This window comes from Oculina patagonica, chromosome 4, assembly GCF_052425735.1.
Source record: "Oculina patagonica isolate OP01 chromosome 4, crgOcupat, whole genome shotgun sequence".
NCBI classification, from domain to species: Eukaryota; Metazoa; Cnidaria; class Anthozoa; order Scleractinia; family Oculinidae; genus Oculina; species Oculina patagonica.
In genome coordinates, this window is record NC_135761.1 from 49,626,023 (window position 1) to 49,650,728 (window position 24,706).

Sequence of the window (24,706 nt, forward strand, 5' to 3'; positions counted from 1 at the left end):
TTATCGCGAAAAAGGATCAAAGGTTACACATAATTCTGGTGGTGAAAGAAAGAAATCGAAATCATAGAACTCCCATGAAAAAAAACATTCAAAGGCAAATGAAGTGAGATTGTGACATAATAGATGGCACGTATTTCATTTTTGTCAAGAATGCGCCTCTATGTATTACGTTACAATGGTAACGAAGACAGATAAAATGAACCGATTTTGTGCCTTAAATACCCAATTATATGAGATGGCAGGACATGATGAAGAAAAATCCGTTGTAAAGGTATTTGCTTTTATTTGGCAATTGACGTTTACGTCTCCTTGGCAACATAAAACAGAAAACGTCAGCTGTTTTTGAGTTTGCGTGACCTTGCAGATATGCTAGTGTAAACCAAACCTCAATTTAAACTTTTTGGTTTGGGGGGGGGGGGGGGGGGGGGGGGGGGGGGGGGGGGGGGGGGGGGGGGGGGGGGGGGCCCCCCCCCCATTTTTTTTTTTTTTTTTTTTTTTTTTTTTTTTTTTTTTAATAAAAAATTTTTCCTTTTCAAAAAAAAAAAAAAAAAAAAAAAAAAAAAAAAGTTTTATGTGGCGTGAAATTATTAAAAATTATACAACCATAAGGTGCGTCTGCTCAAAATATTTTAGTTGAGAGCCCTTATATATGTAAATACCTAAATGAACAATATCCCTACCCTTTCATAAACCTTAACTTGTGAAATCCCTCCCCTTTTTTATACCTAAAGCATGAAAAGGTACCCCTTTCGGGCGGAGCCTCTCCGTATAGGCCATTATAGCCACTATAGGGAGTATCCCCCCCGGGATTGAGTGAGTATCCGAAATAAAGCAATGTATTATAATGTGGATTATCCATATGTATTTGTTATCTTTGTTTTAGTTATGTTTAATCAAACTTCGAGCGTCGGCGCTTCGTTCTATGAGGCTCTTCTTACCGATAACACAGCGACAAGTTTGGATTTGAGCGGGAAAAACATTGGTGATGATGGCGCATGCTCCCTCTCAGCGGTTCTAAAGGTCAGTAGCACCTTGACTAGTTTGGATTTAAGCGAGAACAACATTGGTGTTTACGGTGCGACTGCCATCTCGGACGCTCTCGATCTCAACAACACCTTGACAACCTTGAACATGAGCAAAAACAACATTGGTGACATTGGTGCACACAACATGTCAGCGACCCTAAGAGATAATGAGACCTTGACTAGTTTGGATCTGAGCGGAAACAACATTGGGGGGCGACCGAGGGGGGGGACCGCGGGACCGAGCACGTGAGACGAGAGCACGAGCAGGGGAGAGGGGGGGGGGCGGGCCTACCGAGCTAAAATCTACCATCTTTATTTTACAACATTGGTTATGTTGGCATGAGTGCTATCACTGAGGGTCTCACACACAATAACACCTTGACCATTTTAAATTTGAGCAAGAACAACATTGATCACCTCCGTGAATATGATATCGATTCGTCAGAGGCCCCAAGGGTTAATAGGCCTTGGGTTAATAACGCCTTGACTAGTTTGGATTTAAGCGAGAACAACATTGGTGATTGGGGTGCGAGAACGATCTCTGAAAGCTGGCTCGATATGAATGAAAACTTGACCACTTTGAATTTGAGCAAGAACAACATTGGTGATGAAGGTGCATTTTGTCTCTCGTGGACCCTAAACAAACGTGGTTAAACAGGGGTACCTGCAACTTGACTAATTTGGATGTAAGTGAGAACAACATCAGTGATTTGGAATTAAAGGCAATCTCCGAGGCTCTTAAGCAAGGTCGGCCAGGGGTAGTGGCCACCGAAAACATGACCCAGCATACCCAAATTTCCCCTCAAATATGTAAACCAAAATTGGAAAACATAGCTTATACCCATAAAGGCCCACTTTTAGCATAAAAAACGGATACCCAAATTAAAATCCCCCTGTATACCGTATACCTAAAAACACTGGCCGACCCTGCTTAAGGGGGATGCCGTGAACCGTCAAATGGGTGAGTGGAATGCCTTTATTTCTGCGCCATGCCTACATTTATGGCGATTTTTAGGTTGGGCAACAAACCAATAGAGTGATTTATTAGTTATTTTTTCACCGTAGCTTTTGAAGTCGCGCGTAGACCTAATCAGTGAAGTATTTTTCACATCAATCAATCAATCTATCGAACCAATCAAATTTATTATAAAGGACCAGCTTCAAGATAGAAGGAGGCGGAATCGTGATTGTGATAACCCTGGAAAACTTTTTCGTACGCCCGCCCCCGCCCGCCGAGCAGGCCCACTACCCAGCGAAAGCCACTCCAGAGGTCTCTGCGCGGAAGGAGGATGCAAGTGGATCCGCCTTTTTGGGCCCACGCTATTGACATGTAAAATTTTTTCAGCCAGCCGTAACATGTTGTCTCGAACAAATTAGTCTGTCCGTCGCGTCAGCTTCAATTAAAATCAATAAACCATTCAGTTTCATCCGGGTTTACACACGCAGAAGACTTGAAATTGAAGACAGTGAAGTGCCTCAAGATCGTTAAATATGTTTTTAATTGACCAACTACCTATATTTTTTATCGCCAAATCACTTGCGTGATCGCTGATGCGAAACGTTGTCTTGCACTTCAAGCTCCTTCAACTTTCCTTGACAAGCTCTAAAATCTTCGAGTTCAGGAAATCGCCATGACTTTCGAGCAACATGTCTTGTTTCTCCTCAACTACCAAAACTTCGAAGTTCAGTCGGGTGAAGTTGGGATTACGAAGTTCGCATTTCGCAACGGCCAAACCCGGGGCAGCGACCGGAGCGACAGGAAAGACCAGGTATACTGCAGACTCATTTTTTGCGTATTAATACTTCTTAAGTCTTAGGAACGTGCTCAAAAAATATCGTTTCGTTTTAAAAAGTCTCATGTTAAAAAGGAGAAAAACAACACTACAGTTTCAGTGTTTGCAAAAATCCAAAAGTATTCCGTAACAAACAAAAGTAACACGTTACGGCACAGCTAGCAAAAATACCGCTTAAACAGAATAAGAAGTGCCATTTTGTGATTTATAATTGAATTTATTGTTTTTGTTTTTCTTAAATGACGAAAATTTAGTATTGAATAAAACAGTTCTGATGCATCAAAATACACGTAAAAGTTATTTTGTTTGCAAGCAAATTTTGTGCAAAAAAGTGACTCCGTGGGCCGCCATACACAAATAGCTCAACCCATGGCATAAACCATCCCAACAGGACAATCACCCAGTTTCACCCCAAGCCCCCCCATAAATTGAAAAAATCTCCTGCACGCTTAGCGTGCCTATTTTTATACCGTAGAGAAAGTTAGACCAATCAATCAATCAATCAATCAATCAATCAATCAATCAATCAATCAATCAATCAGTCAGTCAGTCAGTAAATCCATCAATCAATCAGTCAGTCAGTCTGTCAGTCAGTCAGTCAGTCAATTGATCAATCAATCAATCAGTCAAGTTTACAATAGCATTGAACGAAAATAAATTACAGGTCGGCAAGAGAAACAAATTCACACTGCAAAATAAAAAAGGAAAGAGAAAACGAGAAAACGAGAAAAAATCAGATAGAGACACGCTATTAGGGAAGTCTACAATAGTTATAAAGATATTAATAAAAAAGCACACAGACTTCAAATAAAAAATCTAAAATGAGCCTGCCGTGTAGCAAACGGACAGTAAGAGTCAACCTCGCCTAAGTTTATAAAGAAAGAAAGCTAAGTTTAAGCTTCTATGTTTAGGCTTGATGACGAAATTATGAAATTCAAGAAGACTATTCTTATGCCGGCGGACTTTCTCAAGAAGTACGAGTTTCTGCAGCCTAAACCTCGTGGTTCACACTTGCACGAAAAGCACAAGCATAACCATAAAAAAAAACTCGTGTGTGAGCCAGCGTGAGATTGAAATAAGCAAAAATAAAGTAACGCACTTCTTTTTTGTTCTGCTCATCCCAATTTCTATTCAAACGTACCTGCCTCGTCCCCAGGCGCTGATCGGCCTTGCGGTAAGGCGGGAATGCACGGAGCGCGAGAGTTGATGGTACGTATCAGGCCCACATTGCCGAGTAAACTGTGCACGGCAGTCTCAAAACGCCAAGCGAACCGTGCACAACCAAGGAGGAGGGCGCCTGGACGAGGCAGCTAATGTACGGCACTTGCGTACGTCGTTTATTTGTGCTTGTAGTTATCCACCGCGCGTTTTCCATCAGCGCTTACCGAAGCCCCGACGCCGTGTTTGCTTCACTATGGCGTGGAAGGTGTGCCTAAGCTTTATGGAAGTGCACCGATTCGAATGGATTGAATGGGTAGTTGAGGATAAAGGGTTTTCCCGCAGTTACAAAACATAACTTATCGTAGTGGGTATGGATTTGCTCCAAGGCCGAGGTTTGACCGTTGAACTAACAACATTTCGGTTTTACCAGGGATGAATCAGAATGGCGGCCGAAGTTGTGAGTTGAAATGAAGTTCTTGCCTCCAAAATTCAACTTGTTGGCGGTTTAATCACATAGAAAGATTAATCATTTATCGCTTTTGTAAGGCGAAGGAAAACAAATCGAGGCATTTCTGGTATTAAGCTACTTTTAGCGAGTTCTCCGAAGTGGTCTGCGTACATTTTCCAAAAAATGCTTTCCAACCTTGTCTCTCTTTTAGTGCGTAATTTAAATACATACTGTGTTGAAATACATACTTTATTGACTTTCCCCAAAGACGCCGAAGGGGAGACGAGACGAAAGAGACGAAAATCGCCCGAGCGGCTCTCAGATGCACTCAAGAAAAGAAGAGAAAAGTTGCAAGGTAAGGTTCTAAACGTAATTGTAACTTTTCAAAGGAAAAAAAAAGACATATTATCAACCCAATTCCAAATCCATACAAACTCTCATATTACGATCAATTTTAAATCCATACAAACTAGGGGTCATAAACGGTCCCTCAAAATTTTGCAGTGCTCCCAAAATTACGCTTCTGCTCGGAATGCTCGCAAAATTTTAGTGGGTGCTCATTTGCTCGTGCTTGCATAATTTTACAAGTGCTCGTATGCTCAGTTTTTTAGTGGAGGTAGCTTTTTGAAAAGTGCTCGTTGCTCGCAAGACTCACTCTTGTTAATGCTCGTGCTCGCTTTTGGTTACCTGTGGTTATTCCGGTGTTCTAGCTTTAGTAAATGGTTGCGAACGTAGTTGAACCTCGTCATCTGTGCGTGCGCGTTTTCGAAAGTGTTGCCAAATACGGTTTTGTTTTTCTCCCGTTTTGTTTTTTTAACATGCGATTTCTTAACATGCGCAATGCAAGTCTCTCCTCACGCCTGGGTTCAACCCCTAAAAAGGGCGCACGGAAGAGAAGGTTCAGGGACTGGCCATGGACTATGCGATCTTATGTTTTAGCGTGATATAAACACAGTGTGTAACCAATCGCAGCGCACTTGAGTTCAGTATTTCAGTTACATTATGGCTTTGTCTTTTAGGTGAAATCGTCGAAGAAAGGCCTTCTGATAGTGGATCACGCTGCTCCTTGTTGTAGAAATGTTACCTTCCCATTGCAAGAAAAAATACGTCCATGATGGAGGTCCTGTTAGGGGGGGGGGGGGGAGGTATGTTATCAATTATTCCGATAATTGTGAGAGCAGTTTTCCTTAACCGTAAAATTTCCAGAACATCCGTACGGAGAATGTAATAAAGTATTATTCAACCTTCTTCCCAGATTCTTTCCCCACCCCAAGGCCCCGTTGTTGGATTTGCTATGATGGACTAGCTTAGTTCATTGTGGACTGGGGTATTTACGAGTAAGACCGCTATATAAAAAAGGCCGAGGCAGGTATGCATGCAAGTTGCTAGTTGTTGCAAATGCGGCACCTTGGAACCCGTGACAAGTTCCTTTTCTGCCAAGCGAGTGCTGAGCTAATTTCCTCTAGTTTGAATTTAATTCCCTAGAAATTCCCTAGAATTTAGAGCAACGCGTTTCCCGCAGAAAGTCTCTTAAGTCACAACATGTCAGTACACACACAAGAAAATGTAAGGAGGACATGTTGAAAACTGTTTTTGATAATTTACAGACCTTATACTTTAAGGTCATTGCCCTGTATTGCATTGCGCATCCTTACTGCGCAGAATTTTACGCGTAATCAGCGCACGCACATAAACAAAATGGCGGCTTTTTTCTATGCGGCTTAGTCCGCAAGAGAAGTAAATTGTCGCTTTCTCGTAAACGAGTATGGTGACCTATCAATTTTTTCTCATATTTTGGGTGTAGCGATCAAATTCTTTCTGTAAAAAGAAAACAGATCAATTCCTATGTTTAAAAAATAAATTATCGCTAAAACGCGTACTTTGCCAGTACACGCAGGGCAATTATAAAGGAATTATATGGAATATACAAGGTCTTCCTGCTCCTAAACAAATGTGGTGACCCCCATTTTTTATTTCAAAATTTAAGTTCCCTTGAAGTAATAAACAAGTAGGCGAAGTTTGGTTAAAAATCTATGTTCAGTTTTATTTCTGGGCAATGACCTTAATGGGTCAGAACTCAAACGCTTTATCAACTACTATTACAGAAATTGTATGTAACAATGCTCAATCATTGGTCGATAACCTGATAACCTGTTTAAAACACCCTTAATTTCAGCTTTCAGTGCTTTTAACTCGAAAATGGGCTCGGTGACCCCACAATTATTATTTTCGAGTTATGATCAGCACATGATGATACAACTTGTGGCAAAGTTTAAAGAAATTCTGTCAGAGCGGTTCAGAGCCACCTTAATATTTTGAAAATTTAAGGTTGCTCTGAACAACTTTGCCAAAAGATATATCATGACATGCTGATCATAATTCAACAATACAAACATGGGGGTCACCGACCTCCTTTTAGAGTTATTAGCACTGAAAGATAAAACTAAGGGTGTTTTAACAAGTTATACTGATGCTATGGTAACCAATAATATCAAGAAAATAGTCACAACTTGTCGACCAATGATTGAGCATTAGTTACATACAATAAGTGTAATAGGAACATATAAAGAATTGTAGTAATGACCTAATCAAAGTATAAGGACTGGAAAATGCTAAAACCCATGCTTTAATTAATTTTGTCCCTGCCACACGTCGCTGCGAAATGTTCCAACGAAATGTCCGTTCGAGTCGGCATCTTGAAATCTGATTTCCCGTGTTAGCGCTCGTAGCGACAGAAACGGTTGTCACATCAGGCACGAGTAGAGGATTTCAAGGCATAAAATGTCATTTAATTTTTGCCATTTTTTACGAGGTAAAAAAATTCATTAGGTTTCGCGCAATTTGCTTTCGTATTTAATTTAAATTGTTGCTTCTCAACTATATGCACGAAAATAATTTACTCGACACGTACACAGAACTACATCAAATGTTAGGAACAGATTTATTTTGCATCGTTGATTTAAACAGCCTTTTTTAAAGTAAGTATTAAAAAGTATCCCCGTAGTCATTTGGTCTCAACTTTAGGCCTGTTGTTTTTTTTTATTATTATTTGTCATTTAGTATATTATTTTAAAATACTATTGACGCATTTAAAGTTTTTGGCCTCAGCCGCTTTTATTATTAGTTTTTTTTTTCAATTAGTGAAAATAATTTGATACAATAACTGTTTCTACCTACATTGTAATTAGACTGATTTTTCTCGTTGCAAAGTTCAAGTAGAACTCTGCGACCTTTTATAACGAATATCAAGAGTAAAAGATGGTTAAAAAGACCTAAAAATGTAGAACGCTGAAGGCGTTTACCCACTTTTAAAATAACAACCATCTGACAAATTATGAAATGAAGTTAAGTTGAAAAATAAAATAGCCTGCGTAGCTAGGACTCCCGAACGAATGAAGTGTCCCCAATAAGTAGAGGGGTGTTTTCCCTCAGCAAAGGTTGTTTTAGACACGTTGATAAAGTTTTTGATTGATTGATTTAGAACTTCCTTTCGCCCCACTTTTCACGAGTCAAAGCGGGTGGGAAAATGTTCATTCGTGCGGGAACGATTGCAATACAGGCTAAAAAGAAAAGTAATAAGATACAAGGTTAACTGATAAAATAGCCTTACAAAAAATATAATTAAACTAGTCACATGTAGGCTACGGGACGCAAGACTAGTTTAGTTTAATTCTCCTTCACCAGTCTTCGATATTTATTGTGGAAGCCAATACAACTAATGACTCTCTCGCAAACCTTAAAACCTCCAGTCCGTGGTGTCCTGCAGACTACAAGCGACAAAGGAAATAAAATACTCTCCTATTCGACTAGACTGTTCACAGCCCTCTATTTTTTCGTGTTCTTTCGATCAATGAGCGCGCGGTGAGAACGGGGAGAGAACTGACGCCAGCGCAAATCGGAAGGCTCGCTTCCCGCCCCCCTCCCCCCGCTCGCTCGCCGATTCTCTCCCTTTTTTTGCGTTGAAAAATGCGTTTAAAAATAGAGAGGCTGTGGACAATCTACTATTCGACCCCACCGTAGTCGCTGGTTGAAGTGTAAACGTTTTGAATTAAATTATCGTACAAGATGTATGAAAGCGTTGAACAGCGAGCGACGCACATTCTTAGATCAACATTTTTTCTGAAGTAAAACTAACATCGACATTACGTCATAAGCCTACGTCACGTTGCTTTGCAACCCCTGACAAAAACAGCAGGCTCAATCACTTGTCCAAGACAAGATTTAATATAGTAAAATGACCAATTGAAACAAAACTATATGATATAATCAGCAACACTTATTAGAGTCTCCGTGTGTTGATTTCTGTTCAAGATTAACGGCTGACGTTTTTCTCACAGACTTTTTCGCAATCTGTTCATCGTCCAAGGGCAAGCAAGTGTTCAAAATAAAATCGAAAACCTCCTCCACGTTTTTACCAGTTTTTGCGCTCGTTTCAAAGAAAGGCTTTATCTTGAAGTTGTCTCTTAGCCTTCCTTTCTTTTCATTTTGTTCCAGAGCTAACCTCTCGCCCGCAGATGAAGGGATTTCTCGTGAATCGTTTGTAACAAGGTCCGTTTTGGTTCCTACGACAACAACAAGACAGTTCGGCTCTGACGCGTCCAACAGCTGCAGATGGCGCTCCCTGAGGGCTTGAAGTGATCTACCTTGTGTTATGTCGTAAGCTATAATGGCAGCCGAAGCTCCCCGACAGTAAAACGAAGATAAACCCGAGAATCTCTCCTCTCCAGCTGTGTCCTATCAAGAGAAAAGATACACCATGTAGAACGATGATAGACCTCCATGTACACAGATCCCCACTTTAAATGTTTCCCACCCTGGAACTATTGTCAAACTCGCAATGTGATAGGCCTTATCAGGGTTTCGACGCCATCTTGACGGGTAGGGCAACGCGGTTAGAAATTACAGTGTTTGTATGGGAATCCGACGGCAAATATCTTTTTCAAAAATTAAATTCTGAACAACTCATGAATCATTAAGTAAAGACGCAAAGGAAAGGTTTGTATTCTCCAAATTTGAAAAGTCTCCAGTTACGTTTTTAATTTCCCATACATTTATCTGTATTTTTTTTCCGCAAATTGACGCGGTTTGCGGGAAAAAATAATAGACAAATGTATGTTAAATTAAAAACGTAAAGTTCTGAATGCTTTCTAGCCCCGCTACATCCTTCAAACTTGGTGAATAAAAACTTTGCTTAGTATCTTACCTTTACAAATAATAAGTTGTCAAAAATTTAATTTTTGTAGAAGATATTTGCCGTCGGATTCCCATACAAACACTGTAATTTATAACCGCGTTGCCTACCCGTCAAGATGGCGTCGAAAACCGTGATTAGGCCTATTGGCTACTTTTTGTATACCAATTGACAATTAGACGGCAAGCTCGAGGTTTCTATCGGCTGATAGTTGGCGAGGGGCGAAAGTCAATAGAAACCGAGAGCGAGCCGTCTAATTGTTTTAGCATAACCCACTGACCGATCTATTAAACACAGAATATCGCTTAAATTGATTTATTGAAGTTTTTGATTAATAAAATTTAGCGAAAAACTGAGCGCGCGCTCCGAGAACCGTCTATCGATCACTGTTAAAAAATAGCAATGGTATATTGCAATTCCTGAGTTTTGATTGGTTAACAGGCAATGGTATATGAGCTCATATACCATTGACCACAAATATGGTAGCCAATACGCGTCAACGAAAACAGCTGGGGAGCTCAAATATTGCAATTCTTTGGGCGTTTTTAATAAAACAATTATTCCACTCGCGCTTGTTGGATATGAGATCGTTATAGCCAACGAGGCGCTACGCTCTTCGTAGATAGCCAACACGGGCAAGTGGAATGATTGTTAAATAGACGGCACCTGTGTAGCCAATCAGATTGCACGATTACCTAATAGATGGTCAGTGGGTTGTGCTAATGTTCAATAGAACAGCCATAGCTCGCACTGTACCCTGAACGTAAATCCTCGCAGGTACAAGTTCCTATAAATAAGCTGTGGGGCAGCGTAGTCAGGGAGCCTGCAAAACAGCAACGTGAAATGACCAGCGGTACGGATCAACTATGGAATATTCAAGTTTCTATTCGGAATTAAACACTGTCAAATTACATATCTCTTATCAGTGAAGGATAGCTTTAACACCTATAGGCAAACTAAATGGGCCTTTTTATCGCGAGATTCTTATATAATATTACTTCAAATAAACGTAATTATTAAAATTAATAGCCCTTTATTAAGGTTTTATTAGTTGACAGAAAACCGTTCTCACGTGGTATGCTAACACGTGATACTTGTTTGGCAAGAAAAAACAAATGACCAATTATACAAAAGGAAATACCGTTTCAAAATACAAAAGAAACATCACCTTAAAAATAACGAAAAAGTATTAAAAAGGTATCTTTACCCAGATGGCGACGTTGTATGGTCCCCATTGTTTTAGAAAAAAAGATGCTCCAATAGTCTGTGCAAGAGGTAAGACATGTCAATCATGTGACAGCAGTGGCGGATCCAGACCTTCAGATAAGGGGGGGGGAGGGGGGATCATCCAGACCCTAGAATAAGGGGGGGGGGGGTTCTCTTGTTCTAAAAATAATGGGAGCGGGCCCCCCGGCCCCCACCACTAGATCCGCCACTGGTCAGTCACGTATGAATAGATTTATAAAATAAGAAACTGCATTAGAAGGACATGATTGAGAAAGAAAAAAAAAACAGCACAAAGTAAAACAATCTTTGGAGCAGTTCTAGAGCAGGAAGATACTGCAATAATACCCCCGGTAACACCCGCATAAAAGAACAAGTGGATTAAAATAAAAATAAATAAATAAAATAAACAGGCAGTGGTACTTGGCCGTTATAAAAAGGTCATGAACTACTTTCCTATACAAGGAATGTCAAGTAACATAATCTTGAGATAGAGTTGGGAAAAAAGTTGCCACTCCTGTTTTGCAAATTAGGCAAATCCTCAACCCAGCTGTCGATGCCAGTGAATAGAAGGCGTGCGCAAACTGTAATAGCAGCTAATTCATTTAAGCAAAGTAAAAAACAAGAAAGACACTGCAATGTTTAATTCAAAATACTCACACTAATGTTATCATCAGTGAAAGTTCCTTGCAGGTATCTTTGAATCAATGAAGTTTTTCCAACACTGGCATCACCAAGAATGACAATTTTTAGATCCCTGTCAAAAATATTTTAAAACAACAAAAAAGTTAAACAAGATGCGCAATTAGTTATTTCTATTTGCGCATCTTGTTTAACAAAACCTTGACACAGTTGCTGTTTTTCTTACTTGAAACATGCAAAGTTAAGGAGGAAATATACAGAAGTAGTTTTTTCGCAGCTAAACACAGGTTTCATGAAATGTCTCGTTCGTGTTTCAAGGAATCCAAAATGCAGTGAAACCCTGTGACTGGTTGGTTTTTATCGACATTTTGCTTGTTTACAAGCAAAATAAAAAGATATAGTGGGGAAGCTTGTCACTCTTAGACCAAATTCTGCAAATTAATTTTTTGTTTAAGGTGGCTCGTACCGGTTTTTCTTGCGTGGGAAGTCTGGTGACTAGCGCGCGCGTCACGCTTCATGCCCACAAGTCACGTGCGAGATTTGAAAAGGAAAATAAACATGGCGGCCGAGTGCGAGGTTGCTTTTCTTCATTTTAAGAAAAAATTCCGCGTTCAACTGAAGTTTTTTCAACAAGAACATTTTAAGTAAACTTAATTTTCGTCAGTCAAAATGTTTTCGGATCTCACTGCTCGAGTTACAAAAGCAAATTCGCATGTGCTACGATCGATCTTGTCGGAGATCGTGACTCAATTCCACTTTTTTCGTTTTAGCTTATTTGAGTTCGCTTTTAAACACATGATTATTCAGACAGAGAAATACTAAAAGGTAAGACCTAAGAGGCACAACTGGCGCTAACTGAAACTGGCTAAATCTCATGAAATCCTGAGCCGAAAAGTTTCGCCGACAAAGCGAGGGGAAGTCCACGCGTGTTACGCGCGTATGTGCCCGCAAAGATCAGCGGTAGTCAGAACTGAGCATGAGTAAATACCAAACTTTTAAAATCGAAATTTTAAAGTGCGCGGAAACGCGCGTGGGAATTATTGAGTTCGCGAAGGCTTTAGCAAGAAAACTAACCCGATGACCCCTATTTTTTATTGCCCTAATATTTTCCTTTTATGTAAAGGAAACGCCAGAAAAAATCTAAAAAAATTCTACGAAAGGAATTTTTAATTACTTACAAATTGCTCTTTTTTGCATTTGCAAAAAATCCGCTTCGTAGAATTTTTTTAAAATAATTATACAGTTTCTTTTTCATATGCTTAAAGTTATCACGGGAAAAAAAATGGGGGTCATCGAGCTAGTTTTCAAGATATAAGCACTGGAAGCTGAAAAAGGGTCCAAAAAATCATTGCCTACCATTGCCATGGTAACCACTGATGACGTAATTATTGGTATTTTGGATCAACAAAGCAATGGGTAATTTAATTATACAAAAATTTGGTTACGATCTTTAATTATTTTTTTGGCCATTTTCTTCCAAACGTCGCACAGTCAAAAACCTGAAAACTGGTACGAGCCACCTTAAGTCTCAAGGGACTGTAGTGTGTCAACACTTGCGATCTCGTAGATAAAAACGTGACTTGTCAAATTTACAACATTATATAAACAATTAAAAACGTGAGTAGCCCTAATCTTACGTGACATAACCAATTAAGAATGTGAGGGGTTCAGCGCTGGAAGGCAACGAAGTTTAAAACGATTAAAAACGCAAATTTATACTGGTACAAGTCTTTCACACACTAAAACATTGCTAATAGTTAACAAAAGAGAACTCATTTCGTGACAATTGATTATTTCTGCTGAGTTGCACAATTTAAAATTGCAATCAGGTGTGAAGTGATAATTTCAAGTGTTTTTGTAGCCTGTTGTGAAATTACTTCCGGTGGAAGCAGTAAACGCTAAAAGTTTTTGCTTCTGTTCAGAAGTTAATGCATCGCCATTAAAAAAAAAGCAACTGTTTTACTGGAAATGTAGCCGTTAGAAATGGCATGTGTAACCGTAAGGTAAAGAATAACGCGAGGAGAAGCGGCTTTTGGCAATATCCAAACGAAAATTTACTTCCCAATTTGGGGTTACCGGTAAGACTGCGTGACAAGACAAAAGGTAACTCTGTCTTGCGTAACCTTTATTGGGAACCCTGCATTAAGCCGAGTAGAGATCTTTCTAACTCGAAAGGAAACAACTATTTCGATTAAAGGCAAACGTCAAAGTTTACTATTTTTAACCAAGCCAAAGTATATGAGTCGCAAAGCGCCCAGCCGTCCCGACTGACAAATACAGCATTTCCTCCGCGAATAAAAAAATTGCTTGAACTGAAAGACGTTTGAATTCTTCCATGATATGTTCGAACAACAATGCCCAGGATAAACCTTCTACTCATACTTCATGCAAAATGGTCGATATCTCGAAGAGATCTTTAATAGATATTGGCCCTATAAAAAGTCTACCAAGTGTTTGTTTCCAGATATTTTTGGTGACATACAAACACATAATATTTTACAAAATGTTTTTTTAAGTCTCCCAAACACCTACATTTTTTTTTAGATAGGGGGATTTATGAAAACCCATCAATTTACCTTAGTCAGCATTTTTCAACCCTCCCCTCCCCCCTAAAAATACCTCAAATAAAATAATATAATATAGTGTGTGTATCTCAAACTTACTTAACTTGAAATACAAATTTCTAGTCTCATTAAAGATGACCCACCCGGCCACCAACTGACTCCCCCTACCCCCCCTCCCCTCATGATAAAGGTAAACAATAATATTGTAACTCCTTGATGTACTGCAATCAAACCTTCCAAAACTTCTTTCACTTCTCATTACTTTTACATGTACAGTCGAAGCTCTCGAAAGCAGACACTCTCAGGACGCAAAAAAATGTCCGTAACTGGAGCTGGTCGCTTACGAGAATGGTTCTCGTCAGCGGCCACTAGAGGTGTAGGGGATAGATGGCCGCTTATGGGCGCTTGCCCAGCTAACGGATGTGGATGACGACAAAACAAACACTGAAATATGGTACTGTAATAACTGCAAGATCATTGTGATGAACGACAATGTGAAGTTGATTGATAAAAAACAAGATACAGAGGTTGTTAATAGGATTTTCTTTGGGATGTCTGCTAACAGGAGCTTAAAAACAAAGAAAAAGTCTAAGTCGTAATCTCTGAAAGTGTCCACGGCCGCTTACGGGAATGTCCGCTTACGAGAATGTTAAAATACAGAGTTTGTATGGGCGTTAAAACAGGGTTTCAAACAGGTCGGCGGTAAGTAGAGCTGTCCGCTTACGAGAGTGTACGTTAAGAGAGCTTCCACCGTATTTTAAAGTCCCTGCATAAGGTTTCATTAGAATGTCACTTACGCTTTCTTCTTAGTTTGTGACTGCATCTTAGTAATGATATTACAATATTCTTTCACTGATTATGTATTACATCTCACTTGCAACTACAGGAAAGAGAAGAACATTTATTAAAATTAAATTCCAAATAATATATTATTGAAAGCTATCAGGTAAATCAGAAAGAGGTTTTGATGCCAATGGTGTCATTGGTATACCAGCTTTTTCCTATCTAAGGGACTGCCATTTTTTTCATTTTTTATTTTTTTTATTTCTTTTTTTTTATTGCAACACAAAGAACACTACTTACAAAACAGAAACATACACTAGTTACAATACTAAACTTACAATACAATACTTATACTACACTACTTACTGTACAATACTGCCCGTTTTTTATAGAGTGGGGGGCAGGATATAAAAAGGCTGGTGGGATTTGATAGACTGATTTGAATTATTATATAGTCATCATCCCTTTTTTTAAATTTTTACCTGCCCTCCATCTTGTATTCCAAAATTTATTAGATGATTTCCTCCCCGCAAAAATGATAAAGTAAGACAAACTAAACGAAAAAAGAGCTCACAGTGCATTGACTATTTACCCAGGGGGGTACTCCGGCTTGTAAATGACGGGGATGATCGAATGAAGGCAAAACTCAAGACCAAAAAAAATCCCTAAGTCTTCCGACATTACCCAAAAAAATCCCTGGACCAAAAATAACCCCCAAAAAAATCCCTTGTCAAATTACCCCTAAATTGCCAGGAGGGGCAATAACGCTCGAGTTTGATTATTCATCATACCATAAATACGCCAAGGCCGCGCCAAAGCACTTTAGTTTGTTTTTAATATCCAAAAAATCCCCTATTTGAATTAAATCACCCTAAAAAATACTTGCCAAATTTTCCAAACCTCCCCCCCCCCCCCAAAAAAAAAACCCCGGAAGCGAAAATTTCAAACCTAAAAAAATCCTTCGATCATCCCCCGGGGGGGCACTTCCTAAATAGGCTACTGGGGATGTGCCCGGAGGGGGCACGACTGGACTGACAAATGGGGTCGCAAGCAAAGGGTGAAGAATGGGGTCACACTGGAGAGAGAGCGGGGAAAACGGAAGACGAATATGTACCGAATTGCGAGCCGCGACAGGCCCCGAGGGGGCCCCGCCCGCCGCCGCCGCGAACCCACTCGGGAGCCGCGGCAGGACAACGCCCCAGAAGTGACGTTGGGCGTGAACGACACAAGTGACAAGATGGGGCACCCATAGAAATGACAAATGGGGAGGGGCGGGAGGCCAGCGGCACAACCCAGCAAAGAGACCCAAGTACCCCCCCCCCCGGGGATCATCCCCATCATTTACAAGCCGAAGTACCCCCCCTGGGACTATTTACTGAAGAGGCAAAAATTGGTTGATAAAGCATGGTTTAACATGGACACCAAAGGGACAGAGCAGAGTGTCCGTATAAGAGAGGTGTCTGTATTACAGTGCGCCGCTGCCACCACGCCAGTTAAGAAGATAAGGCAATAACCAAGGCACGACCGGTTCGTGTAAGGCTTTAATCAAACTGGATTAAAACTAACAACCGAGTGACAGTAACAATAAGGCGGACGCCACGCTAGGAACAAGAGATAAAAATGCATGCTTAGTCCTAGTACTGCTGACCAGTACTGGCGGTGTATAGAGGACACCACGATGATGTTGCTTTTTAATGACTCCACTGAAAGTTTTAAGTGTTCAGTATCTTAAAAGAGGCCAACACTCGTCTTATAACTGCAACTAAATTGATCCAGAATTGACACTGTAGTGTCTGCATGTTGTGTGAGGATTTTGTCAGCCCATCTGAAGTTGTCCGTATAGTGCTGTCTGTATTAGAGAGGTGTCCCTATGGTGAGGTTTGACTGTACGCTTTTGTTCTATAATTCCCGTTTATGTCCTGGGGGCAGAGGAATTTGATCGCAAAGTGTGACCATCATGTGAGGATTTGAACACCATTTTGGCCTGGGGATGGTCCAAATGCACAGAGGGGTTGCCTGAGGGGGAATATTAAAGTTTCGATTTCATCGGTACATAAAAATGACTTAAAGACCATATTAAAATGGGTGTCTTGCGAATTTTTGGAATAATAATGCCTGATTCCAGTTTTATAGCGTTTTGATTGGCTGTATTCTACACGGTCAACACGGAATCATTGAACGAGATGGAAATGAACGGAACGAAACATGTATCCAAACTTCCTTTTTTTCAATTGTATCTTTTGTTCTGCGTACTGTTGGGAAAACGTGGCACCTACCTAAACGAACAACAGACTACAAGGGAACAACTAAGATCACTGAGCTTAAATGAAAGCAAACTCTAACTCAGTATAATTTCGCTTCACCGCTGTAACTGAGCTTTGAGTGTCATGGACGTTGTTTTTCAGCCATCGTATGCTTATATTATCAACTTTCACTACTAACCTGTGATGAGGGAATTTCTTGTGATCAGTCAGATATATAACAGCTCCAAACTAGCACTAAAAATCCAGGAATGAAACAGTGAAGCGATAGGAAAATAAGTGTTCCTTCCGAAAGAGAACGAGCTAATGTGTTCATCCCCAGGTCTCCCTCGTCGTGTAATAGCGTGGCTGAGTAAAAATCGATTACGTCAAAGACAAGTTGGGCCCTATCTCTGTCACGCAACGCTGTCCGCAACGCTACTTAGTGAGAGGGCCAAAACTGGACTTAGGGACGAGTATACACAGTACTTTAAACACCCTAAGAACTGGTGAACTCATTTAAAAAAGAAATATGCTGAAATGCGGCTTAGACGCACCAGGACGGTCGAACATTTACTGGTCGTTGCTGCGGCTGCAGTCACACCACCATACCTTGGGTGTCCTGTGGTGAGTAAGGGGCTCAAGATGGCGCATTGCGGCCAGTATCCGTGAGTGACATCGAGGTAAATTAAATTCGCAGTGCCTTAAAAACTAAGAAGAACTTTAATGCGACTGGCGTTGCACGATAACGGTTTTGTTTCCAGCAGCTCTTTTATAGAAGATTACGTACGAAGACTGTAAAACATGCCCTCAACAAGAAGCCAGACAGCTCGTCAGACTCGTTCAAGCGGCCGAGCGGCTATACCGGTTGGACAGACTGGGACATCGACCGGTATTAAAAGAAGACAAGTTCGCGCAAAATCAAAAACGTCAGGCATTCCTAAATCACCACAACTAGAAAACAACAACGCGAAAATTCGCCTAATACTTTGGAATTTAGTTGAAAAGCGCTTCCCTTCGTTGAAGATCGTCTTGGAACCATTCAAAGATTCCAACCAGACGGCTGTTTTTGCGATCATTGCAGCAGAATATTGATTTTATCTGCGTTTTGGAGCTTCATCGCAATAATTATTGCAAACAGTGGATTCTGGCAGAAACTTTTCACAGCTGACTTACCAAGCGTGTATTTTAACGAGGTTTCATGGCCTCCAAGACATCGTTGGATATGGCGTGAAGAGGAGGTTTTAAACGTCACAAGTCGGATAACAGCGCTGTCTAAAGACCACAATGGAAAACAAATTCATATGTATTTGATCGGTGGACCAGGCTCAGGGAAATCGGAGCTCGCTAGACAGGTTGGCCTTCGTTTATATGACTCACTGAAGCTAAACAATAGACCAGTAGACGTATTAACAATTGAGGCTTCCAGCGTCACTTCACTTATAAAAAGCCTCGTGGATTCGATTTTTGCCCTTTGTAACAGTTCTGCACAAAAAACTGACGGCATTAAGCAAATCAAAGAAGAATTAAACTTAAGGTTTGGTGATTTGTTTCCAAACGAAGGTAATATTTTAAAAACTGAAATGAGACTTAAGGTTCTTTATGCAAAACTTGGCGAACTTTTGAAACAGCGCAACAGCCGGCCTGTCTTGATTTTTGATAATGTACGAGATTTAAAGTCGCTGTTTAGCTACCTAAACCTTGAACCAGGAAGTAAACATTTTACGACTTAAATAGTCATAATAGCTCTGCAAAAACGTGTATCTTTGGAAAGACTGAGTTCTTACGTACAAGTACAGGATTTATACGAAGGCATGTCAATTACTGATTCTGTGGCACTACTTAAACTAATAACAGGAGTAGAGGGTGATAGCGAACAACATGCGGCTGAAGAACTGGCGAATATGCTCGGCAGGCAACCCCTTGCCCTGGCCACGGCAGCCATTTATATCGACAGTGTGCGAGAAGGACCGCCTAAACAAGCTCAATATTCTTACCAAGATTACATTTCTGAGTTCAAACAAGACATTCATATACTTGGAATGGAAGAAGAGATTGAATGGCGAGAGAGCGACGCCTCAAAGTACGCAGTCGCTATGTACACGGCTGTTCTCAAGGCAGTTAACCATTCTGCGCAAAATGATCCCGTAATTCGGGACATTGCTTGTATCGGTTACGCGGATGCGTCACCGCTTAGCTTGTCATATGTACTGGACTACTTAAAAACCAATTCACACCACCAGTTTACAGAAGCACAAGTTCGAAACTCTTTGAGGAATGTGCTTTTTAAGGTGGCAGGAAAACAGGGAACCCAGACCCTGTCCAGTCACCAGGTCATCCGTGAAGCTTTTCGCCAAGTCTGTAAGGTGAGTCACAGGAACCCCAACTGCCTTAATGCAACGTTTTGTAAACTGACAACAATTTCTAGCGTAGACGAGCACACCTATGGTTTACTTTCAAATGTGTTTGCAAGACTTGCTTTATCGTTTGAACGACAGTTGAATTTTACCACCTTAAACCTGCACAACATAACAAATGTAACAATGACAGAATCTGACAATGGTTTTGGTTCCCAATGTCTAGGTATTCTGACTGCATTGTGCGTGTTTTCCACGAGGGAACGTTTGCAAGTGGCCGACATCGTGAGCAGCCGTTTCTCAGGTACGTTTCTGCGATTCTTCTCGCACCATTTAGGATACTGGCCCGGGCTGATAAAACTCGCCACAAACGAATTCAGACTCAATGAAATATTGACTCTGGTAAACACGCAAGCAAACAAGGAATCGCGTAATGACTTGCAAACACTTCTTTTAGTTTTAAGCCTACACAGCGGCGCTGCGAAGCTGCAGAAAGAATGTGTGTTGGCTGCGATCAATAAAACTTCGACGGGGATTGTCAGACTTATCGAATTCAAAAATCATGATACAGATATGAATGGAATGAACTCCCTTCTTTTGAACATCATTGGGGTGATGTATCGGGGTTTGGGATATCCGTACAGATCAAGAGATCTTCACGAACTTGCTTTAGATTTTTATCGCAAAGACGTAAAGAATAATGGCGAGAGTATCGACAGTGGTAGGGGAAACGAAAAGATCCTCGGCAAAGCAAGCACCTTTCACAAGCTTGGTATTATTTACCGTTACCTAGGCGACCTATCTAGTGCCCAGTCCGCACACGAGACGTCACTTGAGTTACTGCAAGAGTTATTTGGCGTACATCACGCGTACATTTCGGGTTCACTTCTAAACTTAGCAGTTGTTTACAGCCGTCAAGGGAAGTTTAATGAAGCGCTACAGCTACATAATCGCTCATTGGGAATAATACGGCAAATATACGGTCCCCGTCATGCTAACGTAGGCAGATTGCTGAACACGATTGGAACGGTCTACTATAGGCTCGGTGAGTTTGGTAACGCGATATCTTATACTCAGAACACGGATTGGAGATACTTGAGGACTTTCATGGAGCATACCACCTTCATGTGGCAGAAGCGCTAAACTTTCTCGGATTCATGTACAGAGACCAAGGAAACTTAGAAAAGGCTCAAAAGTATCTAGAACGTTCTGTGTCCATCAAGGAAAAAGTCTTTGATTCGGATCATTTTATAGTAGGCGAGGCTCTGAATGATCTCGGAGTCGTGTATACCCGCCTTGGTGAAGCACGAAAGGCCCAGATGGTCCTACAAAGAGCGCTAACAATATTCATCCAGACATGGGGAGAGAAACATACCTCTGTTGCCACAACGTTGAACAGTCTAGGCGCCTCTTACAGTGCCCTAGGAGAGCCCCACGAAGCAATTCCCTTGCACAAGAAGGCCCTGGAAACTCTCCTTAGCATGAGCACGGGGACCAACGTGGAACATTCAGTCGCAGAGACCAGACATCTCCTAGGTAACGCGTACTTAGCATTGGGGAACCTCGAAGATGCCAGGCTGATGTATCGCTTATCGTACTCGGGATTTAGGAAATTGTATGATTCAGGTCACTGGAGGATTCAAGGTGTTTTAAACAGTCTAAAGTTAGTAGAGTCTGTCTTAAACAAAACCTGTGACCCAAAAGCTTCCCTTTTTGCGGTTAGTTTAAGTTCTCTTTTTGCAGTAGTCTGCGGTCATCGGTCTTGCATTTGAACACTTGTAATTGACTGAGCTTGTTGTGATTTAAAGCAATTACAGAGCGATTTGCACTGTTGCGGCGGGAGGCGCCCTGTTTACCAGCACGAAGGCTCACTCTAGTGCTAGGGGTACTTTTGCACTTGCACAATTTCCTTTTTTTTTTTTTTTTTTTCCGTAAACGTGTCTACAAGGCAGCTTAGAGTTATCCTTGGCTGGTACTAACTGAGCGCCAGGGTAACCCTAGTTGCCTTGTAAACGTTCTGCTAGGGACACGCCTACTGGGGAAAAAGCTTTTAACTGGTTTCCAGATCCTTTGAATGCCGTCCGCGATGCTTGGTAACCAAGAGTCGTAAAATCAAAACCAAAGTAATCACGTCACTCACCAATCACAAAGGAAACAGACAATCTAGTGAGCCAATCAAAACTCGAAGCAGATACGTGCAGCCGGCACGTGGCGCGGGAAACGTGTGTGAGTGAGTCATGATTGGTTTTGGTTTTACTTCTGATTGGTTGAGACAATGGCGCGATTTTTTTAAATTCCATCACTAAGCAAAGAAATGGAAAACCAAGCAAAACGCGAACTTTACTTTGGACACTCAAGTGTAACCTGCGTTCAGGCGTTCTTATTTCGCGGCGGGAGGAAAGTGAAAAAAGGAACGCGAAAAAAAGAACGTCTGTTTGCAATACCATACAATACAATACAATGTTTAATGTGGTCATTACACTTAGCTATGGTTTCGATGCGTCCCGCAGATATGGTTAGCAAAATCTGCGGGCGAAAACCGCTCTATGTCAGTCTCCTTGATTGTAAATAACAAATGAACATGGGCGCCTTCCAAGCCCGGGAGGGGGGGGGGGGGGATACTCGCAAATGAAAGTGACGGGGATGCTCGTCGTCTCGCTTAGGGGTGTAAATTTCGGATTTTTGGTCTCCCTATGTTCTCCTATGTTCTCTCCCTGTGTTCCGGGCAAAACGCCAATATTTTTAGCCATGACGGTCTCGTTTAGGGTTACATACGAACAGATATACAAATATAATTTCTATTCTTAGTTTTCTGATATCTTTTAGGCCCAAGAAAAGCTTGAGCCACACCCAGATTGGTCTCTTTTCACAATTTCCGACGAGCATCCCCGTCCGTTTCATATAGGAGTACCCCCCCCCCCCCCGGCTTCCAAGAATACGAAGGTAGTGCGTGTCAGAATGCTGGGCTCGTTCACATTCTTGCTCGATCTCAATCTGTTCCCAAACACACAGAGTCTGGGGGCTACTGGGATAGACCATTTGCTCAGTTCAAAGTTGATTGCATTGAGATGAGGGCAAATTCCAGGAAAGGGTGGGGGGGGGGGGGGGTCCACCAGGTACACATCTTATGCTATGCAGGCACGAAGTTAAGTAATTGCCTGTTGGGGGTGGGGGAAGGGTGTTCGTAATTCTTTGGGGGGATTAAACGAGTTTTGGTACTGCTTGGATTTTGTCTGAAAATTTCTAGCAATCATCCTCATACATCCATTAGATTTACATGGGAGTCCCTCCCCTCCGGATGCATATGCACCCTCCTGACAAAAGACCAAAGACTAACACTCTTCAGGAAATGAGGTGTTTATTAATATTATCAGATCTAAATTCAGGTTCAAACAGGTTTTAAGTTGGCTTCAATCCAGCACAAAAGAGCCTTTCTATCAGTTAGTTGCATGTTCAAGATCTTGAACCAGATAACAGGTTATTAAAAGCTTCAATAGATACCGTAAGTACAATAAATTATTCTTCAATATTTAGAAGCAGGTAAACCTAAATTATACATGTAATGACTATAAAACTGCTCAAAATCTTTTAAGATTAACTGTGGTAATAATTAGCACGTTTGCCTGGTCAACGTACAGGCCCATTATGTCCTCTTGGTCTGAGTCATACTGTTCTCATGTAATAACCAGCAAAGTTCACTTGCAAATGGATTTAACCCTCATATCAATCCTATCAAATTCATGACATTTTGAACACCAATGGACATTCAAATTCTTCCTAGAGATCTTTGTACACATCTTACAGTACTAAATTAGAGAATAATTTTGTTCAACTGTCACAACAATATTGGAATTAAATAAATATTATTTCACTATACACATGCAGTGTACATCACTTGTCAGGACCTCTCTCTCTCCTCTACAGAGAGGTCTTCATTGGAAAAATGAGAGAAATATCAAACAGGGAGAAAAACATTATACTTCGAGACACCAAGGGGCTCCCTGTATGCCTATTTACCGGTATCCCTCTCCACAGCTCTTCTTTGCTACCCTTTTCTCATTTCCCACTCAATAAAACAAGAGAAGCCCCTGTGGAGTGTCAAGACCATTTCCGTTTGGGGAATCCCAAGAGTGACCAGTAACTGAATTCTCCTAACAAAATCAACACTTTGCCATGTATACAAGTGATGCGAATATAGAAAATAATCGACTTGGAAGATATTGTCTTGAAGTACCACAAAATCTTAAGAGCTAACATGGAAAGATTTCTGTCAGTCTGCGGCAATGAGATTCACTAGGTAACAAAGTAACAGCATGATCATTTTGAAAACAATTTTGAAACCAGAGCTTACTCTGCCTTGTAAATTAGTTATCCAAAAGAACATTATTTGCTGAGCCTGGTAAATCATAAACTCTGCCAACAAGCTAGCTTTACATCTTCTTACAAATAAAAGTAGTACATAATGCAGATTTCGATACATGCATCTTATCCCTCACCCTGTGTGTATAGTTGGTTTCATTTTAGTTTGTGGTTTAGTTTTGTTTAGATTGCATTTGAAGAAACATTCATAGAAGTGCACTGACCAATTTACACATGGTTACGTATTGCAAATTGCAGCAAAAGCCAGATTAAGACTCCACCCTGGGTCGTAACCAGACCTTTGGCATAGACGAGGCAAGATCTTGCTAGGAGGTTCTGGGGCATGCCCTCCAGAAAATGTGGAGCATCAAATCAAAAGCTCTGAAACTCTTTCTTAAACATTTTTCTTATAAGTAGTTATTAAAAAAAATAATCAATCTTGTTCAGCTGTGAATATTTTCCCAACTAAACATATTTTGTTTCAATCAAACCTGAGTACTGTACATGAAATCTAAAGCTTCTGATTGTTAAAAATATATGGTAATACAGAAGAAATTCTAGCTAGTGTTGTACTGAGCTTAAAGGGATAGTTTCATGGTTTGGTGCATGTGCAAGCTATCACATGGTCATCTCAATGCCATTGTCTATGAACCAATCAGATGCGAGTAGAAAACTCATGCATGCGTCCACAATAAATCCTATGGGTCAACAATAAAGTTTGCCCTTTTCTGTGTAACTCTGTTGACATTTTCCGTGAAATTTGTGCATCATTCTTTTTGGTTGTAAAACTACATACAATAGCCTGTACATTCATACATGTACATAAGTGCAAAAAACGTCATTACTGCAATACATGTGGTTGATAATAAAGTGAACAAGCAGAACAAACAAAAGGAATTCTAATGAAAAAATAACACCT

At 40.8% G+C, this 24,706-nt stretch overlaps 1 protein-coding gene and 1 pseudogene across 2 annotated transcripts; one reads left to right on the plus strand and one right to left on the minus strand.

Moving 5' to 3' along the window:
• Positions 1-7,361: 7,361 nt before the first annotated feature.
• LOC144650408 (ras-related protein Rab-20-like) lies at positions 7,362-17,406 on the minus strand. Its single transcript, XM_078510074.1, has 5 exons — positions 17,274-17,406; positions 14,846-14,928; positions 11,503-11,599; positions 10,826-10,882; positions 7,362-9,161 (listed from the first exon to the last, which is right to left on the minus strand). The coding sequence occupies exons 2-5, from the start codon at positions 14,869-14,871 to the stop codon at positions 8,694-8,696; spliced, it is 648 nt and encodes a 215-aa protein (XP_078366200.1). The 5' UTR covers positions 14,872-14,928; positions 17,274-17,406; the 3' UTR covers positions 7,362-8,693.
• A 193-nt stretch (positions 17,407-17,599) lies between these two features.
• On the plus strand, positions 17,600-21,342 carry LOC144650409 (uncharacterized; annotated as a pseudogene). The gene is made up of 2 exons (XR_013570105.1): positions 17,600-17,754; positions 17,836-21,342. The product of XR_013570105.1 is annotated as an uncharacterized LOC144650409 (transcript).
• The last annotated feature ends 3,364 nt before the right edge of the window (positions 21,343-24,706 follow it).